The following is a 25,767-nucleotide window of genomic DNA, read 5'->3' on the forward strand; positions in this document are numbered from 1 at the left end:
TGCTGCTGCTAAGTCACTTCAGTCATGTCCGACTCTGTGCGACCCCACAGACGGCAGCCCACCAGGCTCCCCTGTCCCTGGGATTCTCCAGGCAACAACACTGGAGTGGGTTGCCATTTCCTTCTCCAATGAGTGAAAGTGAAAAGTGAAAGGGAAATCGCTCAGTCCTGTCCGAGTCTCAGCGACCCCATGGACTGCAGCATACCAGGCTCCATCATCCATGGGATTTTTGACAGCAGTGATTTCCAAATATTTTTATCAAAAATTTCAATCATTAAAATAAATTTTGAGAATGCACCATGAATGTTTATAAATATATCCATAACTTATAAACATGCACGATTTACTGTACATGTTCATAAATAAATAAAATATTTATGTCATGCCAAGGGATCTCTTCATATAAACCACTCTGATATAGTACTAAGCTTCTCCAAAAGACTGAAGTTAGATACGAAGGAAGTGGAAATCAACAGGCCATTCAAAAGAATACTGCAATAGTCTAGGTGAGAATATTAAAGTCAGAAATAATAAATTCACCAGAAGAAGAATAATCTGAGATTTTGAAGGGACCAGAGAAGGATACTGAAAACAATACTTTAAAAATTTAACATGGGTCAAAAGAGAAAAATATGTGATTAACAAACATATGAGTTTGCATAACTGCTGTATTATATAGCAATTTGATCATGAGTTTCCCCTGATCTCAAAGCAAAACTTTATATAACTATACTTGGAAAATGGTTTTTAAAAGCTTTCACCTGCAATATTCTGAAAAGCTAGGCTTTTATTGAAAAACCTGCCGTTTCTTTATCTCTGAAGAATTCTGAACTCTCTGTACATTTGTCCTCATGTTTCATTGGTGTACACACTCTCTCTGCAGCTTGACAACTTAAGCTTTGCCTCCTAGAGTAAATTTCCACCTGTCAATTTCTCTTTCTGTCTGCCCATCTCTTCTTCCTTTACTCTTTAACCCCCTTTCCTTCTCTTTTCATCCCTTATCTTCATTTCTCTGACTGTTAGCTTATTGTGAAAGAGAAATGGTGAATAATATTTATTATGAATTACATTTTAATACTTGGTTATGTGTTTCATGTTCTTTATAGAAGCTTGAAGAACTCTGTTCATGTTCCTATCTGAAACATTTAAACTGGACGTTCCTGGTGGCCAGTGGTTAAGAACCCACTTGCCAGTGCAGGAGACATGGATTCAATCCCTGGCCTGAGAAGATTCTGTGTGCTACGGGGGCAACTCAGCCCAGGTACTGCAACTACTGAGCCCGCATGCCACAAGTACTGAGGCCAACGCGCCTGAGAGCTCACGCTCTGCAACGAGAGCAGCCACCACGATGAGAAGCCCGCACACCCCAGCTAGACAGCAGCCTCCACTCGGCACAGCTAGAGAAAGTCCGCGCAGCGCTGAAGACCCAGCGCCAAGGCGGAAGGGTTAGTTGCTCAGCTGTGTCGACTCCTTGCAACTCCATGGGCTGTAGCCCCTGCCAGCCTCCTCTGTTCATGGATTCTCCAGACAAGAACACTAGAGCTGGCTTCCATTCCCTACTCCAGAGGATCTTCCCAACCCAGGGATTGAACCTGTGTCTCCTGAATTGGCAGGCAGACTCTTTACCGTCTGAGCCACAAAGAAGTCCAGAACCAACGTACCCAAAAATAGATAGATAAATAACAATTATCTTTAAAAAAGTACATTAAACTATAGTTTATATATGGCTTATATACTCGTATATAGCTTGCATATATATTAAACTAAAGGTACTTTAATAAGTAGACTTTAGTAGTTAAGATTCTACACTCAGATGAGGGAAGAATATGCACAAAATGTGAAAATAAGTAACATTAGAAATCAGGTATTTCTGTCTTTTCCCAAGCCTGAGCTATATATTTCTTTGTCAGAAGCGAAACAAAATGCTATGTATGAAGGTGAGCAATGCCTCCATGGCAATACTCATAAATATACAGTTCTGTCAACAAGAAAAAAATAAAAAAGGAAGCATCCAACTGACTAGTAGATATATAATGAAATTCCTGCAAATAAAAGGTGGATAACTGAAATGGCTTCTTGCCTGAAATAAAAGGCACTTATAAAGTATGCTGATTTCTACTAGCTAATCCATACTATCCAGAACAATAAAAAGTAAGCATTCAAATCAGTAAATGTGATAGGTAGGTAGCTTTAGTTGCTCAGTCATGTCTGACTCTTTGGGACCCCATGGACTGTAGCCCGCCAGGTTCCTCTGTCCATGGAATTCTCCAGGCAGGAATACTGAGGTGGGTTGCCATTCCCTTCTCCAGGGGATCTTCCCAAGCCAGGGGTAGAACACAGGTCTCCCACATTGCAGGCAGATTCTTTACCAGCTGAGCCACCAGGGAAGCCCTAGTAAATCTGGGAGCCAAAGTAAATGAGTAGAATCATGGCTGAGAGTCCATGGGATCCTGGGTTTCAAAATCTTCTCTGCTGAGATCTTGGGTAATCAATTTAGAGTCTCTTTGCCTAGTCTGTGGAATGGTGGACAATAATAGCACCTACCTTTTAGGATTATTGTGAAGATTAAACAAGTTACTTTGTCTAATACATCTAAAGCACCAATTATTGTGCAATGCAAATAATCTAACCACTCAGATGAGAGGATATAGGAATCTTTTAAAATTATATGAATCCATGGTATATGTAAGTTATAAGCAATATACACAATGACTAAAACTTTATTTTATAGCCATTTTTATTGCTAGCAGAAATATAAAAGGCAAGAAATGGGAAAAGGTCACCAAAGAGGATGAGAAGGAAAGGAGAAAAAAGTGACACACGATCTATGTTTTTCCACTCCACTCTCTTTCCGTCATGAACTAGCCTGAGTGCTAACCCTTTTTATACAAGTAACACATACATTATATTTTGAAATCCCAAAATAATCATGTAAATAGAAGCTCCTAAATATCCTTATAATGAAGAGTTTGGGAAATAAAGAAAGAAGAAAAGGACTTTGTAATTTTACTTTTCTATTTGCCCCCAGCTGTTCTATGCAAGGCCTCAGTTCTTTGCATGTTCAATTTCTATTATGTGTTCTGTTTCTTGTCTGATGTCCATAAATCTTTTACCCCCAAACATATCACAGAGGATCTAGACTTAATTTATAAGGTCTGAAATACAGTGTCTTCCAAAATGCCCTGGATGACTCATGAATATCTTCATGCCCACTTTCTAACATAATCAAAATTTCATAATCAAAATTAAAGAAGGGAAAATATATTTTTTGCAAATAATACCGTGCTTAATTTCAAATTATATGTATATACATATATGTCAACTAAAATATATACATACAGATATATTTTCTTTATTCGTAAAGAAATTATTGTTCTGATTTTTCCTTGCAATAAAACCAACAGTTAAGCTAAATTTCTTTGACTAATAATAAATCTTTCAGCAGGCAACGTGATCATCACAGGAAGTAGAATGTTCTGTCCTCCAGGACCTTATGAAACATGAGCTACATGAATATAGTTTCCATCTTATGGTTCTAAAATGACATAGAATACTGAGATAACGATCCATCTTCTCAAATCGGGCAACAATTTAAGAGTATATCAGTCAGCATTTTTAAATGGAAAACTGGCATTCAGCAATCCTTAAAATAGATAGGAGAAAGCTATATACACTCAGAAATAAGTACAAACTTGATTCTTAATTAAATGTAATTTTCTTACATAGTTGGCAAAACTGTATTTTCTCCAACTATCTCCATTTGCATATCAAGTAATAATGTAGTATCCACATTTAGAGATTAAAATAAACTACCAAACAAGAGAATATTCTGTAATAAAACCAAATGGCCTGTTTAGATCCTGAAGCAGGTATCATGTGACCAGACATAGTGCATGTAGCAATTAAAACACATTAGAATCACCTTAAAACGTACCTTTGCCAGCTGGATTTCAATTGAGTATAAGTATGCCTTTCGGAATGCATCACAGCAGAGTCTGTACAAAACTGATTCCGCAACAAAAAATAAGGCAGGCAGATGATCGCAATCAAAGGAAGCATGGTCCAGGGAAGCATAGAGCATATTTAAAGCTTCTGAAATATTAACAAGTAGAAACATAATTTATAAATCTTGCTGTTTTTCTACATGCTACAATTAAGTCACCAAAACCACACTGTGGCTTTAAAATATTCACTGTCTTGGACATCCCTCCCATCAAGAGGTGAGGTCTATGCCCCTTCTCTTTGAACCTGAGCAGGCCTTGTGACTGCTTCAACCAATACTAAGGGACATTCAATGACGCTGTGTGACTTTCAAGGCTAGATCAGAAAAGGCAATCAGGTCGCCCCCTTGAGACTACAGAGGAGGGGGAGGGTGGGAGAGAGATGAGGAAAGAGAGAGAAACGCCCTAGGAAGGTGTTCCAGCTCTTCCAGCCAACAAAAATAGATCAGGGCACATATGCGTGTGTGTGCTGTGTTCAGTCAGTTAGCCCTGTCCGTTGTTTGCAACCCCATGGACCGCTGCCCACCAGGCTCCTCTGCCCACGGGACTTTCCAGGCCAGAACACTGGAGTGGGCTGCCATGTCCTCCTCCAGGGGATCTTCTTGATCCAGGGATCAAACTCGCATCTCCTACCTCTCCTGCGTTGGCAGGCAGGTTCTTTACCGCCAGCATCATTATATAATAGTGGGGAAATCGGACAGAACTGGATGACAAAAGAAGTGTCAACAGAAGTACTATAAACAGAAAAGCAGAGGGAATAAGGCCAATGGAGCTGAAAGATGAAGAATGTAAAGTTAAGGCCCTACAGAAAACTGCACTTCACATCATTACAGGCATACTTCATTTTATTTATTGTGCTTTGCAGATATTGCAGGGTTTTTTCATTTTTAAAAAAAATTTGAAGGTTTTTAGTAATCCAACATCTAGCAAGTGCCACTTTTCCAAAAGCATTATTTTTTAATTAAGGTATGTGCATTTTTCAGACAAGCTATTGCACAGCTGATAGACTGTAATACAGTATAAATATAGCTCTTACAAGCACCATGAAACAAAGAGCTTCATGTGACTCGCTTCATTGAAATATTTTCTTTATTATGGGGATCTTGAACCAAACTCACAATCTCTCCAAGAATGTCCCCGTGCAAAGGTTTTGAGCAACTGTTACGGACAAAGCCAAGGTTAAGTGACGAGGAAGAGCCAGTGGTTGCTGGTGAGCCAACACTGCTGACCTCAGGATCATTTAAAATATTTAACAGGGCCAGGCTGTGGACAGCACTGTGATGAAGGGCCATACAGGCAAGTTAGACACAGAATCATTCTTATTCTCCCTGCTGCTTGAAAGCTCCCAGATACAAACCCCAATTCACATGGGGAAATATTCCCTGACCTCATCTGGATACCATTCTAAACTCACTTTAAAAGGCATACACATAAAATTTAGGTTAATGATAGAAGGAACTTTATTTCCTGAAAAATAATGTTTCTTAATTTCTCTTTTAGATTGGTTGGAGGGGGGTTTAAAAGGCGACACGGAAATAAGAAGTGATAAATGAAAAGGTAATGAATAAAATGGCTGTTTAAAACAAGTGACGAAAGAAATGGCCATTTGGTTAATGTTTTATGAGTAAGAGTTGTAAAATGCCAAAACAAGTTTCTCTAAAGTATAATGCCTGTTGTAATTGAAAATCACTAAATGACATTTTATATTACTTTTTAATTAGTTACTAATTTTAGAAAAAAAGCAATAACCACTCTGCTGAGCAAGAGTTTTTAAAACAATTTCATAATTAAAAAGTTGAGCAGCCAAATTCATAAATTCAAAATTACAAAAGGAACTTTCATAATGAAACACTGTCAGATATTTCAATACAAGAAAAGCAAATCTTCCTTGGTTCCTGCACAGTTTCTAAATATTACAGCTACCAAATTATACCTTCACTGCTAATCCATACCACTTAGAGTGACTGAGAAGAGCTAGGTCAGCGGACATACCATCCTGGATTTCTCCTCTGCACTGAGCCAGGTACACCACTTCGGTCCATGCAGCAGGAAGGTGCACATGCCTCCCCATCCCTAAGGTCCTGAGACCCAGTTTTCTCTGTTATTGGGAAGATAAAAGAAGCAAACAAAAATGCACGGCTTTTAAATTTTAGTATAGGTTTATTTTCATTGTCTACATTTACTAATTTATTCATCCTCTATCATTTATTTTTTTTGTATAGATGACTTACAATATTGTTTTACTTTCAGATATGCAGCCAAATGGCTCAGTTACACATATATACATCTCTCTATATTTTTTCAGACTCTTTTCTATTACAGGTTATAATAGGATGTTGAGTAAAGTTTCCTTCACTCTTCAGTAAGTCCTTGTTGCTCATCTATTTTATGTATGGTAACATGTATCTGCGAATCCCATACTCTTTATCTCTCCACACCACTTTTCCCTTTGATAATCTCAAATTTGTTTTCTATGTCTGTGTGTCTGACTCTGTTTTGTAACAGAGTTAATTTGTATATATTTTTTAAGATTCCACACATAAATGTTATTGTAAGATATTTGTCTTTCTCTGCATGACTTAGGTGATAATCTCCAGGTCCTCCTATACTGCTGAAAATGGTATTACTTCATTCCTTTTTATGGCTGAGAAATACTCATAATCAAAGCAATGGAGTTCACACGCAGAGGTCCCCTGGTGCTCCATATGGCCTCTCAGTGTTTAATGTGACCATGCCATCACGGGAAGTGGCGCCCCTGGCTTGGCTCTTGTTCTGGCTCACTCTGGTATCCTTGCATTTAGTTTCTTGCTGCTGACAGTCACTCTCCCGGCTTCTCACTCAGTTCATCTCCTGATTAGTTTGTGTATTCAGACCATGGTGACATCTTACAAAGATCCTGGACTCTTTGCATTTGGACTACCTGAAAAGGTGGTGGTGGCAAGCACCACAGTAATTCAGAACATTTTGGAGCTATGTCATCTTCTCTTTTAATCATTAAAACAGCTTCCTGGTGCTATTTCAGAATTTTTATCTGGAGACTATGGTGGGTCTTGGTATCTTCATGGAGACACACCGATGATCATTTGTGTTGGCATGGTGTTCCCTCTTGCACTTCCTCCTAAAACAGGCCTTCTTGGCTGCACAAGGAGTTTGTCGTTTTTCTTTATGTTGACCTTTGCTCTTGTGGTAATAAAAAATGCTCCACCTCATGTCCCTTAACATTGAATTATACAGAACAGTACGTCCAGATTTCAAATACTATAGATGATTGTAAACCAAAGCACTTTCATTTCTCCAAAGAGAATGCTTATGCCATACCAACCACAACTTTTTCATTCCTCTGCACACGTCAATCCTGCCCATAAACTGTGAACTTCAATGCCACCAAAAAAGAAAACTACAGGCCAATATCGCTGATGAACATAGATGTAAAAATCCTTAACAAAATTCTAGCAAACAGAATCCAACAACTTATTAAAAAGATCATACATCATGACCAAGTGGGCTTTATCCCAGGGATGCAAGGATTCTTCAATATTTGCAAATCAATCAATGTAATATACCACATTAACAAATTGAAAGATAAAAACCATATGGTTATTTCACTAGATGCAGAGAAAGCCTTTGACAAAATTCAAATCCATTTATGATTAAAAAAAAAAAAAAAAAAAAAAAAACAAACTCCAGAAAGCAGACATAGAAAGAACATACCTCAACATAAGAAAAAGCCATATATGATAAACCCAAACATTATCCTCAATGGTGAAAAATTGAAAGCATTTCCCCTAAAGTCAGGAACAAGACAAGGGTGCCCACTCTCACAGCTACTATTCAACATAGTTTTGGAAGTTTTAGCCACAGCAATCAGAGAAGAAAAAGAAATAAAAGGAATCAAGATAGGAAAAAAAGAAAAAGAAATAAAACTCTCACTGTTTGTAGATGACATGATCCTCTACATAGAAAACCCTAAAGACTGTACCAGAAAATTACTAGAGTTAATCAATGAATATAGTAAAGTTGCATGATATAAAATTAACACACAGAAATCCCTTGTGTTACTATACACTAACAATGAGAAAACAGAAAATGAAATTAAGGAAATAATTCCATTCACCATTGCAATGAAAAGAATAAAATACTTAGGAATAAATCTACCTAAAGAAACAAAAGACCTATATATATAGAAAATTATAAAACACTGATGAAAGAAATCAAAGTTAACACAAATAGATGGAGAAATATACCATGTTCATGGATAGGAAGAATCAATATAGCAAAAATGAGTATACTACTCAAAGCAATCTATAAATTCAATGCAATCCCTATCAAGCTACCAACGGTATTTTTCACAGAACTAGACCAAAGAATTTCACAATTTGTATGGAAATACAAAAACCTCGAATAGCCAAAGCAACATTGAGAAAGAAGAATGGAACTAGAGGAATCAACCTGCCTGACTTCATGCTCTACTACAAAGCCACAGTCATCAAGACAGTATACTACTGGCACAAAGACAGAAATATAGATCAATGGAACAGAATAGAAAGCCCAGAGATAAATCCACGAACCTATGGACACCTTATCATCGACAAAGGAGGCAAGAATATACAATGGACAAAAAACAACATCTTTAACCAGTGGTGCTGGGAAAACTGGTCAACCACTTGTAAAAGAATGAAACTAGAACACTTTCTAACACCATACACAAAAATAAACTCAAAATGGATTAAAGATCTAAATGTAAGACCAGAAACTATCAAACTCCTAGAGGAGAACATAGGCAAAACACTCTCTGACATAAATCACAGCAGGATCTTCTATGACCCACCTCCCAGAGTAATGGAAATAAAAGAAAAAATAAACAAATAGGACCTAATTAAACTTAAAAGCTTTTGCACAATGAAGGAAACTATAAGCAAGGTGAAAAGGCAGCCTCCAGAATGGGAGAAAATAATAGCAAATGAAGTAACTGACAAAGAATTAATCTCAAAAATATACAAGTGGCTCCTGTAGCTCAATTCCATAAAAATAAATGACCCAATCAAAAAATTGGCCAAAGTACTAACAGACATTTCTCCAAAGAAGATATACAGATGGCTAACAAACACATGAAAAGATGCTCAACATCATTCATTATCAGAGAAATGCAAATCAAAACCACAATAAGGTACCATCTCATGCTGGTCAGAATGGCTGCTATCAAAAAGTTATTACTTTTGTTATACTTTTATACGTTTGTTATATAGTTTGTTATTACAAACAATGAATTCTGGAAAGGGTGTGGAGAAAAGGGAACCCTCTTACATTGTTAGTGGGAATGCAGACTAGTACAGCCACTATGGAGAACAGAGTGGAGATTCCTTAAAAAACTGGAAATAGAACCGCCATATGACCCAGCAATCCCACTGCTGGGCATACACACCAAGGAAATCAGAATTGAAAGAGAAGTGTACCCCAATGTTCATTGCAGCACTGTTTACAATAGCTTGGACATGGAAGCAACCTAGATGCCCATCGGCAGACAAATGGATAAGAAAAGTGTGGTACATATATGCAATGGAATATTACTCAGCTATTAAAAAGAATGCATTTGAATCAGTTCTAATGATGTGGATGAAACCAGAGCCTATTATACTGAGTGAAGTAAGTCAGGAAGAAAAACACCAATACAGTATATTAACACATATGTATGGATTTTAGAAAGATGGTAACGATAACCCTGTATGCAAGACAGCAAAAGAGACAGAGATGTATACAACAGTCTTTTGGACTCTGTGGGAGAGGGCGAGGGTAGGATGATTTGGGAGAATGGCATTGAAACATGTATATTATCATATGTGAAACAAATCGCCAGTCCAGGTTCAATGCATGAGACAGGGCACTCAGGGCTGGTGCACTGGGATGACCCAGAGGGATGGGATAGGGAGGGAGGTGGGAGGGAGGGTCAAGATGGGAAACACATGTAAATCCATGGTGGATTCATGTCAATGTATGGCAAAAACCACCACAATATTGTAAAGTAGTTAGCCTCCAATTAAAATAAATAAATTAATTGTAAAAAATGACAGTGGATTTCAAAGCCCTTCTAAGAAACGGATGCAGGATGTAACCAGTACAGCGATTCCTTTAAGTTTTCTCACTTACTTTATACCTGCACTCTTTGGGTACCTCACTTTTTATGACAATGTAGCATCAGAATTACTACAAGGTTACAGTAAATATTTGCAACATGATGTTGTCCTTATGACCGTGAAGTTATACATACTATTTCCTGTGCTTTTGATGGTCCCTCTAATCCACTTCCCTGCAAGGAAAGCTTTAACGATGTTTTTCCCCAATCTTCCATTCTCAAGGATTCACAATTCTTCAATCACCCTGGTTCTCAATATTATCACTGTTTTACTTGCAATATATGTTCCTGACATTAGGAACACATTTGGTATTGTTGGTTCCAGTACATCAGTGTGTTTGATTTTTGTGTTCCCAGGACTCTTTTTCTCTTAGAATGAGCAGAGAGGATTTCTTCTCATGGAAAAAGTTGGGGATGTTTGTCTTGCTCATCTTTGGTATTTTGGTTGGTAATTTTAGTTTAGCACTCATTATTTTTAATTGGATTAATAAGTGAAGGAAGTATTTTCCCACTTTCTATGAAGAATACTTTACCTTCATATGCAAAAAGGAATTACTCTGGAAGGCACCTTGGATTACTCCTCTTTATATAGTTTATCTTTTTGGTAAACATTAACAGAAAAGCAGGACAAAAAAGGAGTGGGCAGGGGAAAGTAGGTGAAGTAGTTTTAATCAAAATAAGAAACAAACTCAAAATGCCCCTAAATGTGTTGAGCACCTGTTGTTTGTGAGTTTATTTTTTGGAATTAGCAGGGTAGTTTTAATGCTTACAGAGATACCTGAACAGAAAGTACAGAGTTCTCATGTATCCCCTCATTCCAGCACAACGACAGTTTCCCATATTACTAAGAGCTTGTTTTAGTAAGGTGCATGTGCTATACTTGATGGGCCAATATTGATACCTTATCATTAACTTTACATTAGGTCTCTCTTCTGATGCAAGCATTGGCAACCTATGATCTTTTACTGTTTCCATAAAAACCATGAGCCTTTCCCCACGAGCCTTTTCTAAAGCACTGTTTGGTGGAATTAGGCAGCATTGAACCTTTCAGCCTGGCTTCTATCACCTAGCAATATGTGTCTAAATTTCCTCCATGACTCTTCATGGAGGAAGATAGCTTGCTAGCTCTTTTTTAAATCACTGGTGATATTCCACTGTATGGATGTACCACAGTTTGGGGCTTCCCAGATAGCACTAGTGGTAAAGAATCTGCCTGCCAATGTAGGAGATGTAAGAGAGAGGTTTAATGCCTGGGTATGGAAGATCCCCTGGAGGAGGGCATGGCAACCCTCTCCAGTTTTATTGCCTGGAGAATCCCTTAGACGGAGGAGCCTGGCGGGCAACAGTCTACAGTGTCACAAAGAGTTGGACATGACTGAAGCAACTTAGCAATATATATATGTATATGTATATGCATATAAATACACACACACACACACACACACACATATATATACACACAAATATATCACATCTTCTTTATCCATTCATCTGTCAATGGACACTTCGGTTGCTTCCATGTTTTGGCTATTGTAAACAGAGCTGCTATGAACACTGCGGTGCATATATCTTTTTGAATTAGACTTTTCATCTTTTCCAGATACATGCCCAGGAGTGGAATTGCTGGGTCATATGGTTACTCTATTTTAAGTTTTTAAGGAAACTCCAAACCATTTTTCACAGTGGCTGCACCAATTTACATTCCTACCAACAGTGTAGGAGGGTTCATTTTCTTCTGCTCTCTTTCCTGCATTTGTAGACTTTTTGATGAAGATCATCCAGCATGAAGTGATACCTCATCACAGTATGGATTTGCATTTCTCTAATAATTAGTGATGTTGAGCATCTTGTCATGTGCCTGTTGGTCATTTGTATGTCTTCTTTGAAGAAAAGCCTAGTTCAATCCCTGCCCATTTTTTTATTGGGTTGTTTGGGGTTTTTTTTTTGTTTGTTTGTTTGTTCATTTTTTAATATTGAGCTTCATGAGCTGTTCGTATATTTTGGAAATTAATCCTTTGTCAGTTACATCACTTGCAAATATTTTCTCCCAGTCTGTAAGTTATCTTTTCACTTTATGAATGGTTGCCTTTGCTGTGCAAAAGTTTTTAGGTTTGATTAGGTCTCATTTGCTTATCTTTGTTTTTCTGTCTATTGTCTTGGGAGACTAACCTAAGAAAACACTGGTACAATTTATTTCAGAGAATGTTTTGTCTGTGTTCTCTCCTACGGGTTTTGTGGTGTCATGTCTTATAGTTAAGTCTTTCATGGCTTATATTTAAGTCTTTAAGTCATTTTGAGTTTACTTTTGTTTATGGTGTGAAGGTATGTTCTAACTTTGTTAATTAACATGTGGCTGCTCAGTATTTCCAACACACTTGCTGAAAAGACCATCCATTGTATATCATTGCCTCCTTTGCCGAAGATTAACTATAGGTATGTGTATTTACTTCTGGGTTCTCTCTTCTGTTCCACTGATCTATATGTCTATTTTGCAAATAACACACTGTTTTGATTTCTGTAGCTTTGTAGTATTGTCTAAAGTCTGCAAGGGTTATACCTCTAGCTTTGTTCTTTTTCCTCAGGATTACTTTGGCAATTCTGGGTCTTTTGTGGTTCAGGATTTAGTTCTAACTCTGTGAAAAATATCATGAGTAATTTGATAGGGATTGCATTGTATCTCGGAGAAGGCAATGGCACCCCACTCCAGTACTCTTGCCGGAAAATCCCATGGATGGAGGAGCCTGGTATGCTGCAGTCCATGGGGTCGCTAAGAGTCGGACACGACTGAGTGACTTCACTTTCACTTTTATGCATTGGAGAAGGAAATGGCAACCCACTCCAGTGTTCTTGCCTGGAGAGTCCCAGGGACGGGGGAGCCTGGTGGGCTGCTGTCTATGGGGTCGCACAGAGTCAGACACAACTGAAGCGACTTAGCAGCAGCAGCAGCAGCATTGTATCTGTATATTGCTTTGGGTAGTATGGCTAGTTTACCAATACTAATTCTTCTAATCCAAAGCATTGGATACTTTTCCATTTCTTTGAATCATCTTCAATTTCCTTTACCAATGTTTTATAGTTTTCAGCATGCAAGTCTTTCATCACCTAGGTCATGTTTATTTCTAGGGTATTTTTTTTAAACACAATTTTAAATGGCTTTGCTTTTTTTCCATTGCTTTCTCTTTCTGATATCTCCTTGTTAGTGTAAAGAAAGGGAACAGATTTCTATATATTAATCTTGTATCCTACTACCTTGCTGAATTCATTTATCCATTCTAATAGTTTTTGTGTGGCAGCTTTAAGGTTTTCTGTATAGAGTATCAGGTAATCTGCACACAATGACAATATTATCTCTTCTCTTCCAGTTTGGATACCTTTTATTTCCTTTTCTTGTCTGACTGCAATGGCTAGAACTTCCAACACTATGCTACATAGGAGAGGTGAGAGTGGACAGCCTTGTTGTGTTCCAGGATTTAGCAGTAAGGCTTTCAGTTTTTCACCACTGAGTATTACACTGACTGTGAAAGTGAAAAGTAAAAGTCGCTCAGTCCTGTCTGACTCTTTGCAACCACATGGACTGTAGCCTGCCAGGCTCCTCTGTTCATGGGGATTCTCCAGGCCAGAACACTGAAGTGGGTAGCTGTTCCTGTCTCCAGGGGAATCTTCCCAACCCAGGGATCAAACCCAGGTCTCCCACATTGCAGGGAGACTCTTTACTGTCTGTGCCACCAGTGGATTATCATAAATGGCGTTTTAATATGTTAAGATATGCTCCCTCCATACCCACTTTGGTAAGAGTTTTAATCATGAATGGATGTTGAATTCTTTTTTCTAATCAACATTTATCATGGATTTTTTTTTAAATTTAAATATATGGTCAACCATGAGTAAAATACTGGGAAATAACTGCCACAGAAAAGAATGGCTTGATTTATCCATTTGTTTTGTGCAGTTTTTATTTCACCAGTCATTTAGTATTATAGCAAAATCATGTGCATATTATTTCTCTGTCAAGACTTAAATGGTGTCTAATTAAGAAAAGGTAAAACAAAGATTTATTTTATATTGTTTGAAAATTTGTGAATTAATGATATATCCTTAAAGAATGTATTTAACAGGTTAGGTGAATGGTTTGTTACAGAGAAAGAACAGAATACTTTGTGCATGTATAGCGAATGTTTAGAAGGCCTTTCTGTCCTTTAAAAAAAAAAACAAGATGTGTTTGTTAACATTTTTTCAGTAAAATGTAGAATTTTCATAAATAAATATTTACTTATCAGCCTTTGATATTTTGATGTGGACTCTTGGACTAGTGTCAACAGCTGTATTCCCCAAAAATTTTATGAGTAATTTTCATCCAAAGCCATTTGACATTGAATAATTTGGTCATAAACTTTAACTTTAATTTGCATTTAGTATTTTTAACTATGTCTACTTATAACTAAAGAAATATGTATCCTTATTTTTTCTTTCAATATTTTAGAACATATAATCATCCACCAACTGGAAGAGAAAGTTCACATACTAAGTAATCAAACAGTCATTACCTTACATTTGATAATGTTTTTTCTAGCTATGTCCAATAGTTTTTCCTCCTCTTTTGGATTTTTTGTTTGATTGAATCTCAAGATGAATTCTTTTGTGATTGAAAATGGTGACCTAAGCCAAAAAAAGAAAAAAAACAGTAATTACAGCTATGACTTCCAAATTTCAATTAATCAAACTTCCAGTACTAAGTGTTATCTATTTCCTTAAAAATTACCTTAATGAGAAAGTTTCACACATACAAAAATCAGTAAAATAATATATATATGTAGATATATGTAACATATTATATATATACATATATATACATATATATACATGTATATATATGTACCTCCACGCCTCCTAGATTAATCTTATCATACTCTTGGTTGAGAAACATAATTCTCATGATATCAAAGAAATTTTAGCCCCTTGAAAAAGAAAAACCTGTGTCATAGTTGGCAGGAGTCATATTGGTATATGTCTTCTTTATAGGTAAAATCCAGCATCACTTCATTATGCTGAAAATTGATTTATCTCCTCACGTATTTCAGTGCTGGTTCAATTTAAGCTAAAACATTATTTCCTCCAAGAAAGTGGAATCAGACTAACTATGGCTGAAGAAATGTAGGCAGGAGAGAAAAGATGCATGTAGTAAGGTCAGAGAGGTGACAATGAGCCAAATTAACTCTGGATGAGACAGGAAGCTACAGTAGGGTTTTGACAAGAGGAGTGGCGTAACCCAACATATATCTTAACTGGCTCATCCTGATGCTGTGCTGAGAGCTGGCGTTTGGGCAGGTAGCAAGGGTAAGAGCACACACAAACTTAGGTGAAAGGCAATTTGGCTTGGATCAGAATTATAGAAAATAATTAAAGGGAAGAGTCCAGATAATAGGTGTGTTTTGACATTAACTCCAACCAGACTGCCCAATGAGAAATAGACATAAGAGGAAAAGCAAAAGGAGTCATGACTGAATTGAATAACTGAAAGGATGGAACTGCTATTTACCAAGATGGGAAAGGTTGCTAGAGGAACAGATTTGGGCAAGGGTAGAGAATAAGTTCAGCACTGAACATGTTTTTTTTCTTTTTTTTCCATTTATTTTTATTAGTTGGAGGCTAATTACTTTACAATATTGTAGTGGTTTTTGTCATACATTGACATGAATCAGCCATGGATTTACATGTATTCCCCATCCGGATCCCCTCTCCCACCTCCCTCTCCACCTGATTCCTCTGGGTCTTCCCAGTGCACCATGCCCAGGCACTTGTCTCATGCATCCAACCTGGGCTGGTGATCTGTTTCACCCTAGGTAATATACATGTTTCGATGCTGATCTCTCGAAACATCCCACCCTCGCCTTCTCCCACAGAGTCCAAAAGTCTGTTCTGTACATCTGTGTCTCTTTTTCTGTTTTGCATATAGGGTTATCATTACCATCTTTCTAAATTCCATATATATGTGTTAGTATACTGTAATGGTCTTTATCTTTCTGGCTTACTTCACTCTGTATAATGGGCTCCAGCTTCATCCATCTCTTTAGAACTAATTCAAATGAATTCTTTTTAATGGCTGAGTAATATTCCATGGTGTATATGTACCACAGCTTCCTTATCCATTCGTCTGCTGATGGGCATCTAGGTTGCTTCCATGTCCTGGCTATTATAAACAGTGCTGCGATGAACATTGGGGTGCACGTGTCTCTTTCAGATCTGGTTTCCTCAGTGTGTATGCCCAGGTGTGGGATTGCTGGGTCATATGAACATGTTTTGAGATGACCACAAACAAAGATGCAGAGTAAGCAGTTAGATGTAGGAGTCTGAACTTGGAGGAAAGGTTCAGGCTAAATATATGAATTTTGAGTCATTAGCACACATAAGGTATTTAAAATCTTTTGAATGGGAAGCATCCCACGGGTAAAGTGTAGAGAGAGTAGACAAGTATTTCAAAGAGAAGTGAGAAAAGTTGAGGCTGTATGCAAGAGAATGAATAAAGTAATTATAATGACATATCACAGAGTTTAAAACAGCATGGGATCAAAGTGATATCAGAGGAATACAAAATTGATAGTAGAGTCAATGAGTTGCTTGTGTGATAAAATAATTGTTGGAGTCATACTATTAAAAGCACTGATTTGAGAGAATAAAACACATTTTTCAACAACTTATTGTATTTATAATTTTACTGAATTAATTGCTCCGTGGGATATAGAAAAGAACATGAATAAAAATCAGATTTTGCCCCTGAGTGACTCACAGTCCTATTGGGAAGATAGGTGCATGTAAAAGTAATCACAGTGTTGCACAATCACAGGATAAGCAGAGATAAAAGCATGGTGCTCTATAAACTAGAACCAAATAGATAACCCACTGAAGAACAATTAAAGAAATGAAAAACTCTTTAACTACCACCCTAAAGTATGCATCAATCAGTAAGCATTTACTATCTCTAGTGCCTAGTTTCAGGCACTAACCTTGGAACTAGGGTACATGATGAAACTAACAAACAACCTTGCCCTGAAGGAGCATATAATAAAATAGTGGACGAGCTGAGGCGTTAGAAATCACAGTCTGCTGGAATTGGGCATTTGAAATGAATAACTTCATTCTTGACCTCCTGTTCTCCTGCTCTTGGAAATATGTGCTTAGATGGATATGGTACAGGTTAGCTGAAAACTCTCAACAGTCATCTGGGATGACATGTCTTTGATCAACATGTACCTACTCTGCACAAAGAGTCCAAAATAGATTTAATCTTCCCCTTTATACAGAGGGGTATGGGAATAAAAATAAGATAGTCCCTTTATCCATTTAAATTTTTCTAAATTTCATTAGAAATTAGATTTTTTTTAAAGTATTGATGCAACAATGTTATTTGTAACAAACCGAACATTCACGGGGGCCTCCTAACAATACTGTCTCCAACTCTACCCATCAGAAACAGCCAAGATCAATGCTCACAAACCAACCAAGCTACGTGAACTCTTTTTAACAAATAGAACCATGTAAGCAGCACTGTAGCATGCTTTCTTCATTAAATTTTTCAGACATTACTCAAGTTCAGCTGATCCTAATATGCAGTAGTATGGATGTACACAACAAATAACAATGTTTTTGACAAATTCCCATTCCTTCCATGATAACTGATGCTGTAATTTCTTAAAATTCTTGTACATAAACCTGGTATTTAGTAGCAGCATACTATTCTGAGTTATCAATCTCCACACTATTTTCAATAGTTAAATATTTGATTACCACCTCTACTTGTAAGCATATCTATATAGACATCATAAGAGAATTAAAAGGCAAAACTTCAAATGGTAGAACATAGTTTCAAGACATGTAACTGACAAAGGGCTCATATCCATAATATAACCAGAATACAAAAGGAACTCCCAAGCAATAGAAACAGAAGTCTTAAACAGGTAACTGACAAGAGAAGAAATCCATAACTATGTGAAACCACGGTTAACATCATAAAATAGGGAAACTCAAATTAAACCATTTCATTTGAGCAGATTTCCCTACCAACAACCATAGAACCACACACACACACACATGGACAGCATCCTAGGGTTTCAAATACAAGTTAAAGACATATTTTTTGAAATTAGATATTTATCTCACCTTATATATAGGTTCTGAGGAAAATGCATTTTTGTAATTTTATTTCTAAAGCAGAGTAAAGCCTCAGGATGAAAATATCCAATTCAATTTCTATGCTTAGATTATACTTTTAAATAATTTTAGTTTTATCAATTATTTTTCAATATGGCTGTGGCCTGTAATGAATCATTAAAAATATGGAAAGCTAATGCTTCCCAGCTTTCTATACAGATACTGAGTACTTTAATTGGTCTCCAGCAGCTCATATCAATAAATATTTAATGGGAAATAAATACAACTGTTTTAACTATTTCTTTTCCCATTACAAATAGAGGTTGTTAAACAAATGAATGTTTATTTAATGATAAGAACAACCCATGATAAGAAGCAAAAGAAAACTTGATAAAATAAATAGGGGCATTTTAAAAGAAAATAGATCTTAGTTTCATACATTCCAATTTCTTCAAAACATCAAAAGATTTCACAAAGACAAATGTAACTGACTGTAACTGTGTAGACACAGTCCTGTGGAACAGGTTGTGAGTAAGGTCATCATGCCAATTTTCACATAAAAGAAACATACTGATGTCTTCACACTGCATCATATCCAATCCAAACGATTCTTCATTTACATTATCTGTAAATTTAGAACTTTTTTTAAGCTGACAATTCATTTGTTCAGTAAACATTTAATGAAAGCCTCTCACATACAAGATATTTTGCTAGACACAATGAGGGCTAAGAGAAGAATCAGGCCTGGCCTCAAGAGCTCACAGTCCAGGAAGGAATTGAGACAAATCACAAGTGATGCACCATGAAGGAGATGCTCAGGACTCCACTCAGGAGATACAGTTCTGAGTGGAGCTCAGAAGTACAGATCATGATTCCAATACCCCTTGTTGACATAATCTTTGCTTAATCATTTAATCTGTGTGAGCTATAATTTTCCATCTGTGAAAATGAGGACAAAACTGGTAGAATTTTGAAAAGTGTTCAAGTGGAACACATTGTCTTGTTCCTGGCATAGAATCAGCTCTGGATAACTATTAGTTATAAGAATCATGGTTTTGGGTTAAATGTTCAGAATAAGCTTCTTTGCAGAAATTCACTTGAGCTACCTTGACGTGCAGACAGGTACTGGAATGTGACAGAATGGAAGCTGTCTTTTCAAAATCTGTCTATGCTTCCTCCTGGTCAGATGACCATCCAGCCAACACCTATATTCCCAGTCTTTCTGGAAGCTGGGTATGGCCACAGGACCAAACCAGTAGGTGGTGAGCAGATACAACATATGCAAATTTCAGGTCACCTCTAACTTAAAGACAGGCCACCTTCCCTAGAATTAACCATTTCCCCCTTCCAGTGGACTAGAAGACAAAAATGGTGCTGACTGGCTTTGATTAGGAAGATGAATACAACTATAAGATAATGAGGGTCCCGAGTTTCTCATTGACCCTAAAAGCAGAGTTATCCAGTCAGCCTAGACCCATTGGTTCATATGTCAGATAAATACACTTCTATCAGACTTGAGCCTCTGAAACCAGAGACTTCTTCTTATAGTTACTTCAAATTTACCCTAACACAAGTAGAAAAAAAAAAAAATTATTTGAACCTAGCATAGAGAGACAGAATGCTTAAAATCAAGATAGGTAATGAAGATGGAAATGTTCAGTTCAGTTCAGTCACTCAGTCGTGTCTGACTCTTTGCAACCCCATGAATTGCAGCACGCCAGGCCTCCCTGTCCATCATGAACTCCCGGAGTTTACTCAAACTCATGCTCATCGAGTCGGTGATACCATCCAACCATCTCATCCTCTGTTGTCCCCTTCTCCTCCTGCCCCCAATCCCTCCCATTATCAGGGTCTTTTCCAATGAGTCAACTCTTCTCATGACGTGGCCAAAGTATTGGAGTTTCAGCTTCAGCATCAGTCCTTCCAATGAACACCCAGGACTGATCTCCTTCAGGATGGACTGGTTGGATCTCCTTGCTGTCCAAGGGACTCTCAAGAGTCTTCTCCAACACCACACTTCAAAAGCATCAGTTCTTCGGTGCTCAGCTTTCTTCACAGTCCAACTCTCACATCCATACATGACCACTGGAAAAACCATAGCCTTGACCAGATGGACCTTTGTTGGCAAAGTAATGTCTCTGCTTTTTAATATGCTATCTAGATTGGTCATAACTTTCCTTCCAAGGAGTAAGCGTCTTTTAATTTTATGGCTGCAATCACCATTTGCAGTGATTTTGGAGCCCCAAAAAATAAAGTCTGACACCGTTTCCACTGTCTCCCCATCTATTTCCCATGAAGTGATGGGACCAGATGCCATGATCTTAGTTTTCTGAATGTTGAGCTTTAAGCCAACTTTTTCACTCTCCGTTAGGTTGAGACAAATATAAATGACATTGAATGGGAGTCTGTGGTAGACTTATAGCTACCTACATCAATGTCTGTTCTCTTTCATGCAGTTTGACATACACATATGTCTAGGTTTCAGCCAGTAAAAATCAGTTCTGGGAAGCCTCTTGAAAATGCATGCAAACCTTTCTTCTGCCTTTCATCTATTCTGGCCACATGAAGCACAGCTGTGATCACCGGAGTCTCAGCAGCCATGATAGAACATGAAAGGCCCCTAAGAGTAAGTCATATGCATCAGACCAGCTGGTTACAAGGAATCTCATTTCTAGATCACCATACCAGCTCTAGACTGACAACATTCAGACAAATAAACTTCTGTCATTGTTATTTTAGATTCTCTTAGTTGCAGTGGGTACCAATTCTATATTTTACAGAGACTTCTGAGTTTTATCTGATAAATAAGGAAAATATCCAGCAGAAGAGTGACGAGATTACAGCAATGCTTTAGGATGACTAAACTGAAAGTTGAACCTTGTATGGTCTGGAGTGAGGAGTGGCTACTAGTAGACAATTGGGCAATTATTTCAACAATTTAAATAAGAAGTAATAAAGGTCTCAACTTCAGCCTGGGAAACAATAATGAGGAAAAATAAATGAATGTGAGATATGAATTGGAAGCTAAATGAAAAGGGCTCAATGAATAATGAGACGTGAAAAAAGAAATTTTGAGGGTGGACACAGAGATAATCTTAAGGCTCTGAGTCAACACGATTAGTAGTAGAGAGTTGGCATCAAGGCAATTAGATGGAAACATCTGGGCAAATAACCTGTGCCATTCTGGACATATATTCTCTCCCCTGTGGGACACCAAGTGGAGAGGTCTATAGTACAAATGAACTTGTGAGGCAGGCTTAGGAAGTGGACAAGATCTGGAAACAAAGACTTTGGATTAACCTATGTATTCAAAGCCATGACATTCCAAGAGGAAGAGTACTGGGGAAAAAAAAGAATCAAGGGAGATCTTTGGACAAATCCCACAGGTGGGAGGCAAGAGGGGAAGAATGGTAAATATGATAGGAGATTCAGGGAAACAGTACAGTGGAATTCAAACACGTATACAACTTGGGGTGTAAAGTCTATGAGAATTGTTCATGACTCACAGTCCCTGCTCAGCCAGTGGGTCCAACTTCTGTATCAGCACCATGGCTCCATCCTCCCCTGCCCTGGCCTTAGCTCACAGAGTCACAATCGATATTTGACTCTCACTAGGCCAACCGAAGGGCTTCCCTAATAGCTCAGCTGGTAAAGAATCTGCCTGCGATGCAGGAGACCCCAGTTCGATTCCTGGGTCAGGAAGTTCCCTGGAGAAGGGATAGGCTACCCACTCCAGTATTCTTGGGCTTCCCTGGTGGCTCAGTCAGTAAAGAATCTGCCCACAGTATGGAGACCTGGGTTCCATCTTTGGGCTGGGAAGATCCCCTGGAGGAGGGCATGGGAACCCACTCCAGTGTTCTTGCCTGGAGAAGCCCATGGACAGAGGAGCCTGGTGGGCTACAGTTCATGGGGTCGCAAAGAGTCGGACACGACTGAGCGACTAAGCACAGCACAGGCCAATTAAACCCTCTCTCCAGGGATTTGACAATTAGTAATTATCAGTAATTAGATAATACCTTAATTAGGTGATGTCAGAGCTGAAAGTTTATGTACAGCCATGAGGTAGCTTTCTTGTCATTCAAGACAACAAAATACCGCAAAGCACAGAGCTACTTGTTTGCCATTGTAAACCTGATCCATGTTTGTTGGATTATTTGCTCCTATACAGCCTGAGTTTATAGCCTAGTATAGACAGAGACTGTATCTGCTGGCCATTTTATCTCCAATGTCTCCTGGAGAAACATACTAATTAGTGAATGAATAAATGAGGTCTGGCTATGGCTTCCACTCTCACGTTCCACAAAACAGCCCGACATTCTTTCACTGCATTTTTCTTTTGCTTAAGTTGAACATGTGCCTGTTCCTTGCAAACAAACAATATTAGACTGAGATACCAAAGAAGAATAGACTGAAGATGAAAAGCATGGTCAAAAATGTACATCTTGCAGAGATGAAGACTAAGGGCGAATGAAAATGTCACTAGAGATAATGTTCACGAAGTCAGTGGAGATTTTGTAAAACAGTAGTTTGACTAGCTGAAACAGTATGCTGGAACTTCCCCAGTGGCCCAATGGTTAAGACTTCACACTTCGAGTGCAGGGGGTGTGGGAATGACTCCTGCCCTTGTAACTAGACCCCACATGCCACAGCTAAGAGTGCACGTGCTGCAGCCAAAGATCCCACATGATGCAATTCAGACCCAGCACAGCCAAATAGATAAATAAGTAAAAATAAATTTAAAAAAAAGCACAGAATCTAGAACTAATAAACACGACATGCTTTAAACATAGTGCTAATAAAATCAACAAACAATCTGGCTATACTTTTGGTAAGTTTGGTATTTTGGGAAGGTGAAGAAAATGGAACTGAAATTTTAAATAATAATTAACCTGGCTGATGCTTCCTAAAACCCATAAGTACCAGCATAATTAAAGAATTGTCTGGCCCTTTCAGGTATGTATATGATATAACTAAATGTATAAGGAATTCAGGGACATATTTAGTAACCTGAGGGGCATAAATAGAGAGTTGGTGATATGCGCATATATTTAGATTTATTCTATAAATATCTTCTGCAAATTTATCAGCCCTGATGCACTGATCTTGAATCTGGACTTTTGAAATGAGACACTGAAAATACACTTGGTCATTTCTGATGCCTGTGTAATTGGTTGCAGCACCTTCACAGTATGGATATACAAGAGGCTTTATGGTATGAGGCCGGAAATATAGGCCTCAGATTCAGTTCTAAAAATATCTATGGTTTGACATGTTTGTGTTAAGTCCTTGTTTTTCTTTATGTCTTAAAGTTTGATTCAGTCTCAGCAAATGGAATACTGTCTAAGCCTTGAAAATGCAAACCTTCCTCCTTAGTAATTACTAATAAAGAAAATGCCAAACACATGAGGGGCAAGGAGGCTGTTAACACAGACTGAGCGCTGAGCAGAAAGCCTTTTAGGAGAAACTGAAGGCTGAAAAATATTCACAAGAATAAAAACCGAGTTCCTTCCCTAAATAATGGTCCTCTATTTATAACCATTCTATTCTGCATTTGCTAACACTCAATGGTCCTTTCAAGGTTGTCTGTAAGAAACATCTAGATTTCTAAAGTTTAATGTCATCTCTCTTTAAATGTAATTATTGATACCAAAAAGGATTAATTAGCTGGCTTTGGAGACCCAGGAGATACTGGTTCGATCCCTGGGTTGGGAAGATCTGCTGGAGGAGGAAATGGCAACCCACTCCAGTGTTCTTGCCTGGAGAATCCCATGGACAGAGGAGCCTGGCGGGCTACAGTCCATAAGGGTCACAAAGAGTCAGACACGACTGAGCACGCACACACAGATTCACACAGGTAACAGTACTCAAGTTGACATATTTAACTACTACAGATAGACAAATTCTGCCTACATTCCTTTGCTTGGAAGAGAACTTCAAACTTTATCTCTGTCTTTTCTCCCATTAGCCAAAGAAAAGCAAAAATCAATGACTGATATATGCATGGTTTAAGATGAATCTGACTTTTCCTTTGAAAATGGGTTAATCTTCCTCTGATGCCACAAATAATGGTTTAATGAAATCAAGGACACTCCTTCAGGAAGATCTCACCAAAATTGTAAGGGTAAAAGAATTTCCAAGAAGGAAATGGAGTAGAACCATGGTAACACTTGTTCATCTTCTATAACTTGGATGCATGTCTGCCAGAGAACCCTAAGAACCAGATGATTCAAGTGGAGACAGAGATGCTAGGGCCTGGGATCAGCAAGTCTGAGTGAACAGAGTGGGGGTCAGTGAAGGAATATTAATGACAATATTTCAGTACTGTACATGAGCAATGAAATGATTCACTATGTTTTACAATGATCTCCCAGGATGCTGGCATTATAGCCAACTCTTCTGTACTTATCTAACTGAATCAAGGCCTAAAAACAAATTAATTCTTGTTGAGTTGCACAATAAATGAGTCATCTGGCAATAGAAAAAAGCTGACATGGTAGCCAAAGCTACGGAGCACTGCTTGGGGGCTTTGTTCTAGAAAATTCAACTGAGAAAACACCTAAAAATATTTATTTCAAGGGTAAGGAAACCAGTTTAACTGTTAGAGAAGTGCAAAATAATGCTAAATTTATCAAGATAGAACCTCATTTCTCTTTCATGTGGCAGAGTACGATAAGGAATCCAGGCTTGATATGGCAGCTCCAAGGAATCAGAAGTTCTGACTTTTTACCCCTGGCTACTCTGCTGTTCTCAACATACACCTTTTATTACATGGCCTAAGATGTCTGTTCCAACTGCTACAATCACATCCTCGTTCCAACTAAAAAAATAAAGGCAGACATGGTGAGGAACAGGAAAATATACTACTCTTTTGAGAAAGGCACATAAGACCCTGAATAGCCAAAGCAATCTTGAGAAGGAAAAGTGGATTTAGAGGAATCTGGTCCCTGACTTCAGACTATAGTACAAAGCTACGGTAATCAAGACAGTACAGCACTGGCACAAAACATAAATATATACCAATAGTGCTGGATTAAAGGGCTCAGAGATAAGTCCACGCACTTATGGTCACCTAATCTATGGCAAAGGAGGCAAGCATATACAATGGAGAAAGGACAGCCTCTTCAATAAGTGGTGCTGGGAAAACCAGACAGATACATGTAAAAGAATGAAATTAAAACACTTCTAACACCATACACAAAAATAAACTCAAAATGGATTAAAGACCTAAATGTAAGTCTGGATGATATAAAACTCTTAAGAGGAAAACATAGGCAGAACACTTTTTGACATAAATCACAGCAAATCCTTTTTTGACCCAACTTCTACAGTAATGAAAATAAACAAATGATAGCTAATTAAACTCAAGGTTTTGCATAGCAAAGGAAACCTTATAAACAAGATGAAAAGACAATCCCAAGAGTGGGACAAAATATTTGCAAACTAAGCAACTGACAGGCTTCCCCAGTGGCTCAGTTGGTAAAGAATCTGCCT

The 25,767-nt window shown here is 37.9% G+C and overlaps 1 protein-coding gene and 1 pseudogene across 4 annotated transcripts in view; one reads left to right on the forward strand and one right to left on the reverse strand.

Moving 5' to 3' along the window:
• Nucleotides 1-25,767, reverse strand: part of TMEM232 (transmembrane protein 232) — a 272,688-nt gene that overhangs the window by 204,492 nt on the left and 42,429 nt on the right. For 3 of the 4 annotated variants that reach the window (XM_043913765.1, XM_043913767.1, XM_043913766.1), the window contains 3 exons: nucleotides 14,676-14,787; nucleotides 5,994-6,099; nucleotides 3,935-4,092 (listed from right to left, as the gene is read on the reverse strand). In XM_043913765.1, coding sequence (XP_043769700.1) covers nucleotides 3,935-4,092; nucleotides 5,994-6,099; nucleotides 14,676-14,787 — 376 coding nt within the window. The remainder of the gene's footprint in view (nucleotides 1-3,934; nucleotides 4,093-5,993; nucleotides 6,100-14,675; nucleotides 14,788-25,767) is intronic. The other variant, XM_043913768.1, reaches the window with a different exon arrangement.
• Nucleotides 6,619-10,626, forward strand: LOC122699179 (annotated as a pseudogene).

Source organism: Cervus elaphus, chromosome 9 (genome assembly GCF_910594005.1).
Source record: "Cervus elaphus chromosome 9, mCerEla1.1, whole genome shotgun sequence".
NCBI lineage: Eukaryota > Metazoa > Chordata > Mammalia > Artiodactyla > Cervidae > Cervus > Cervus elaphus.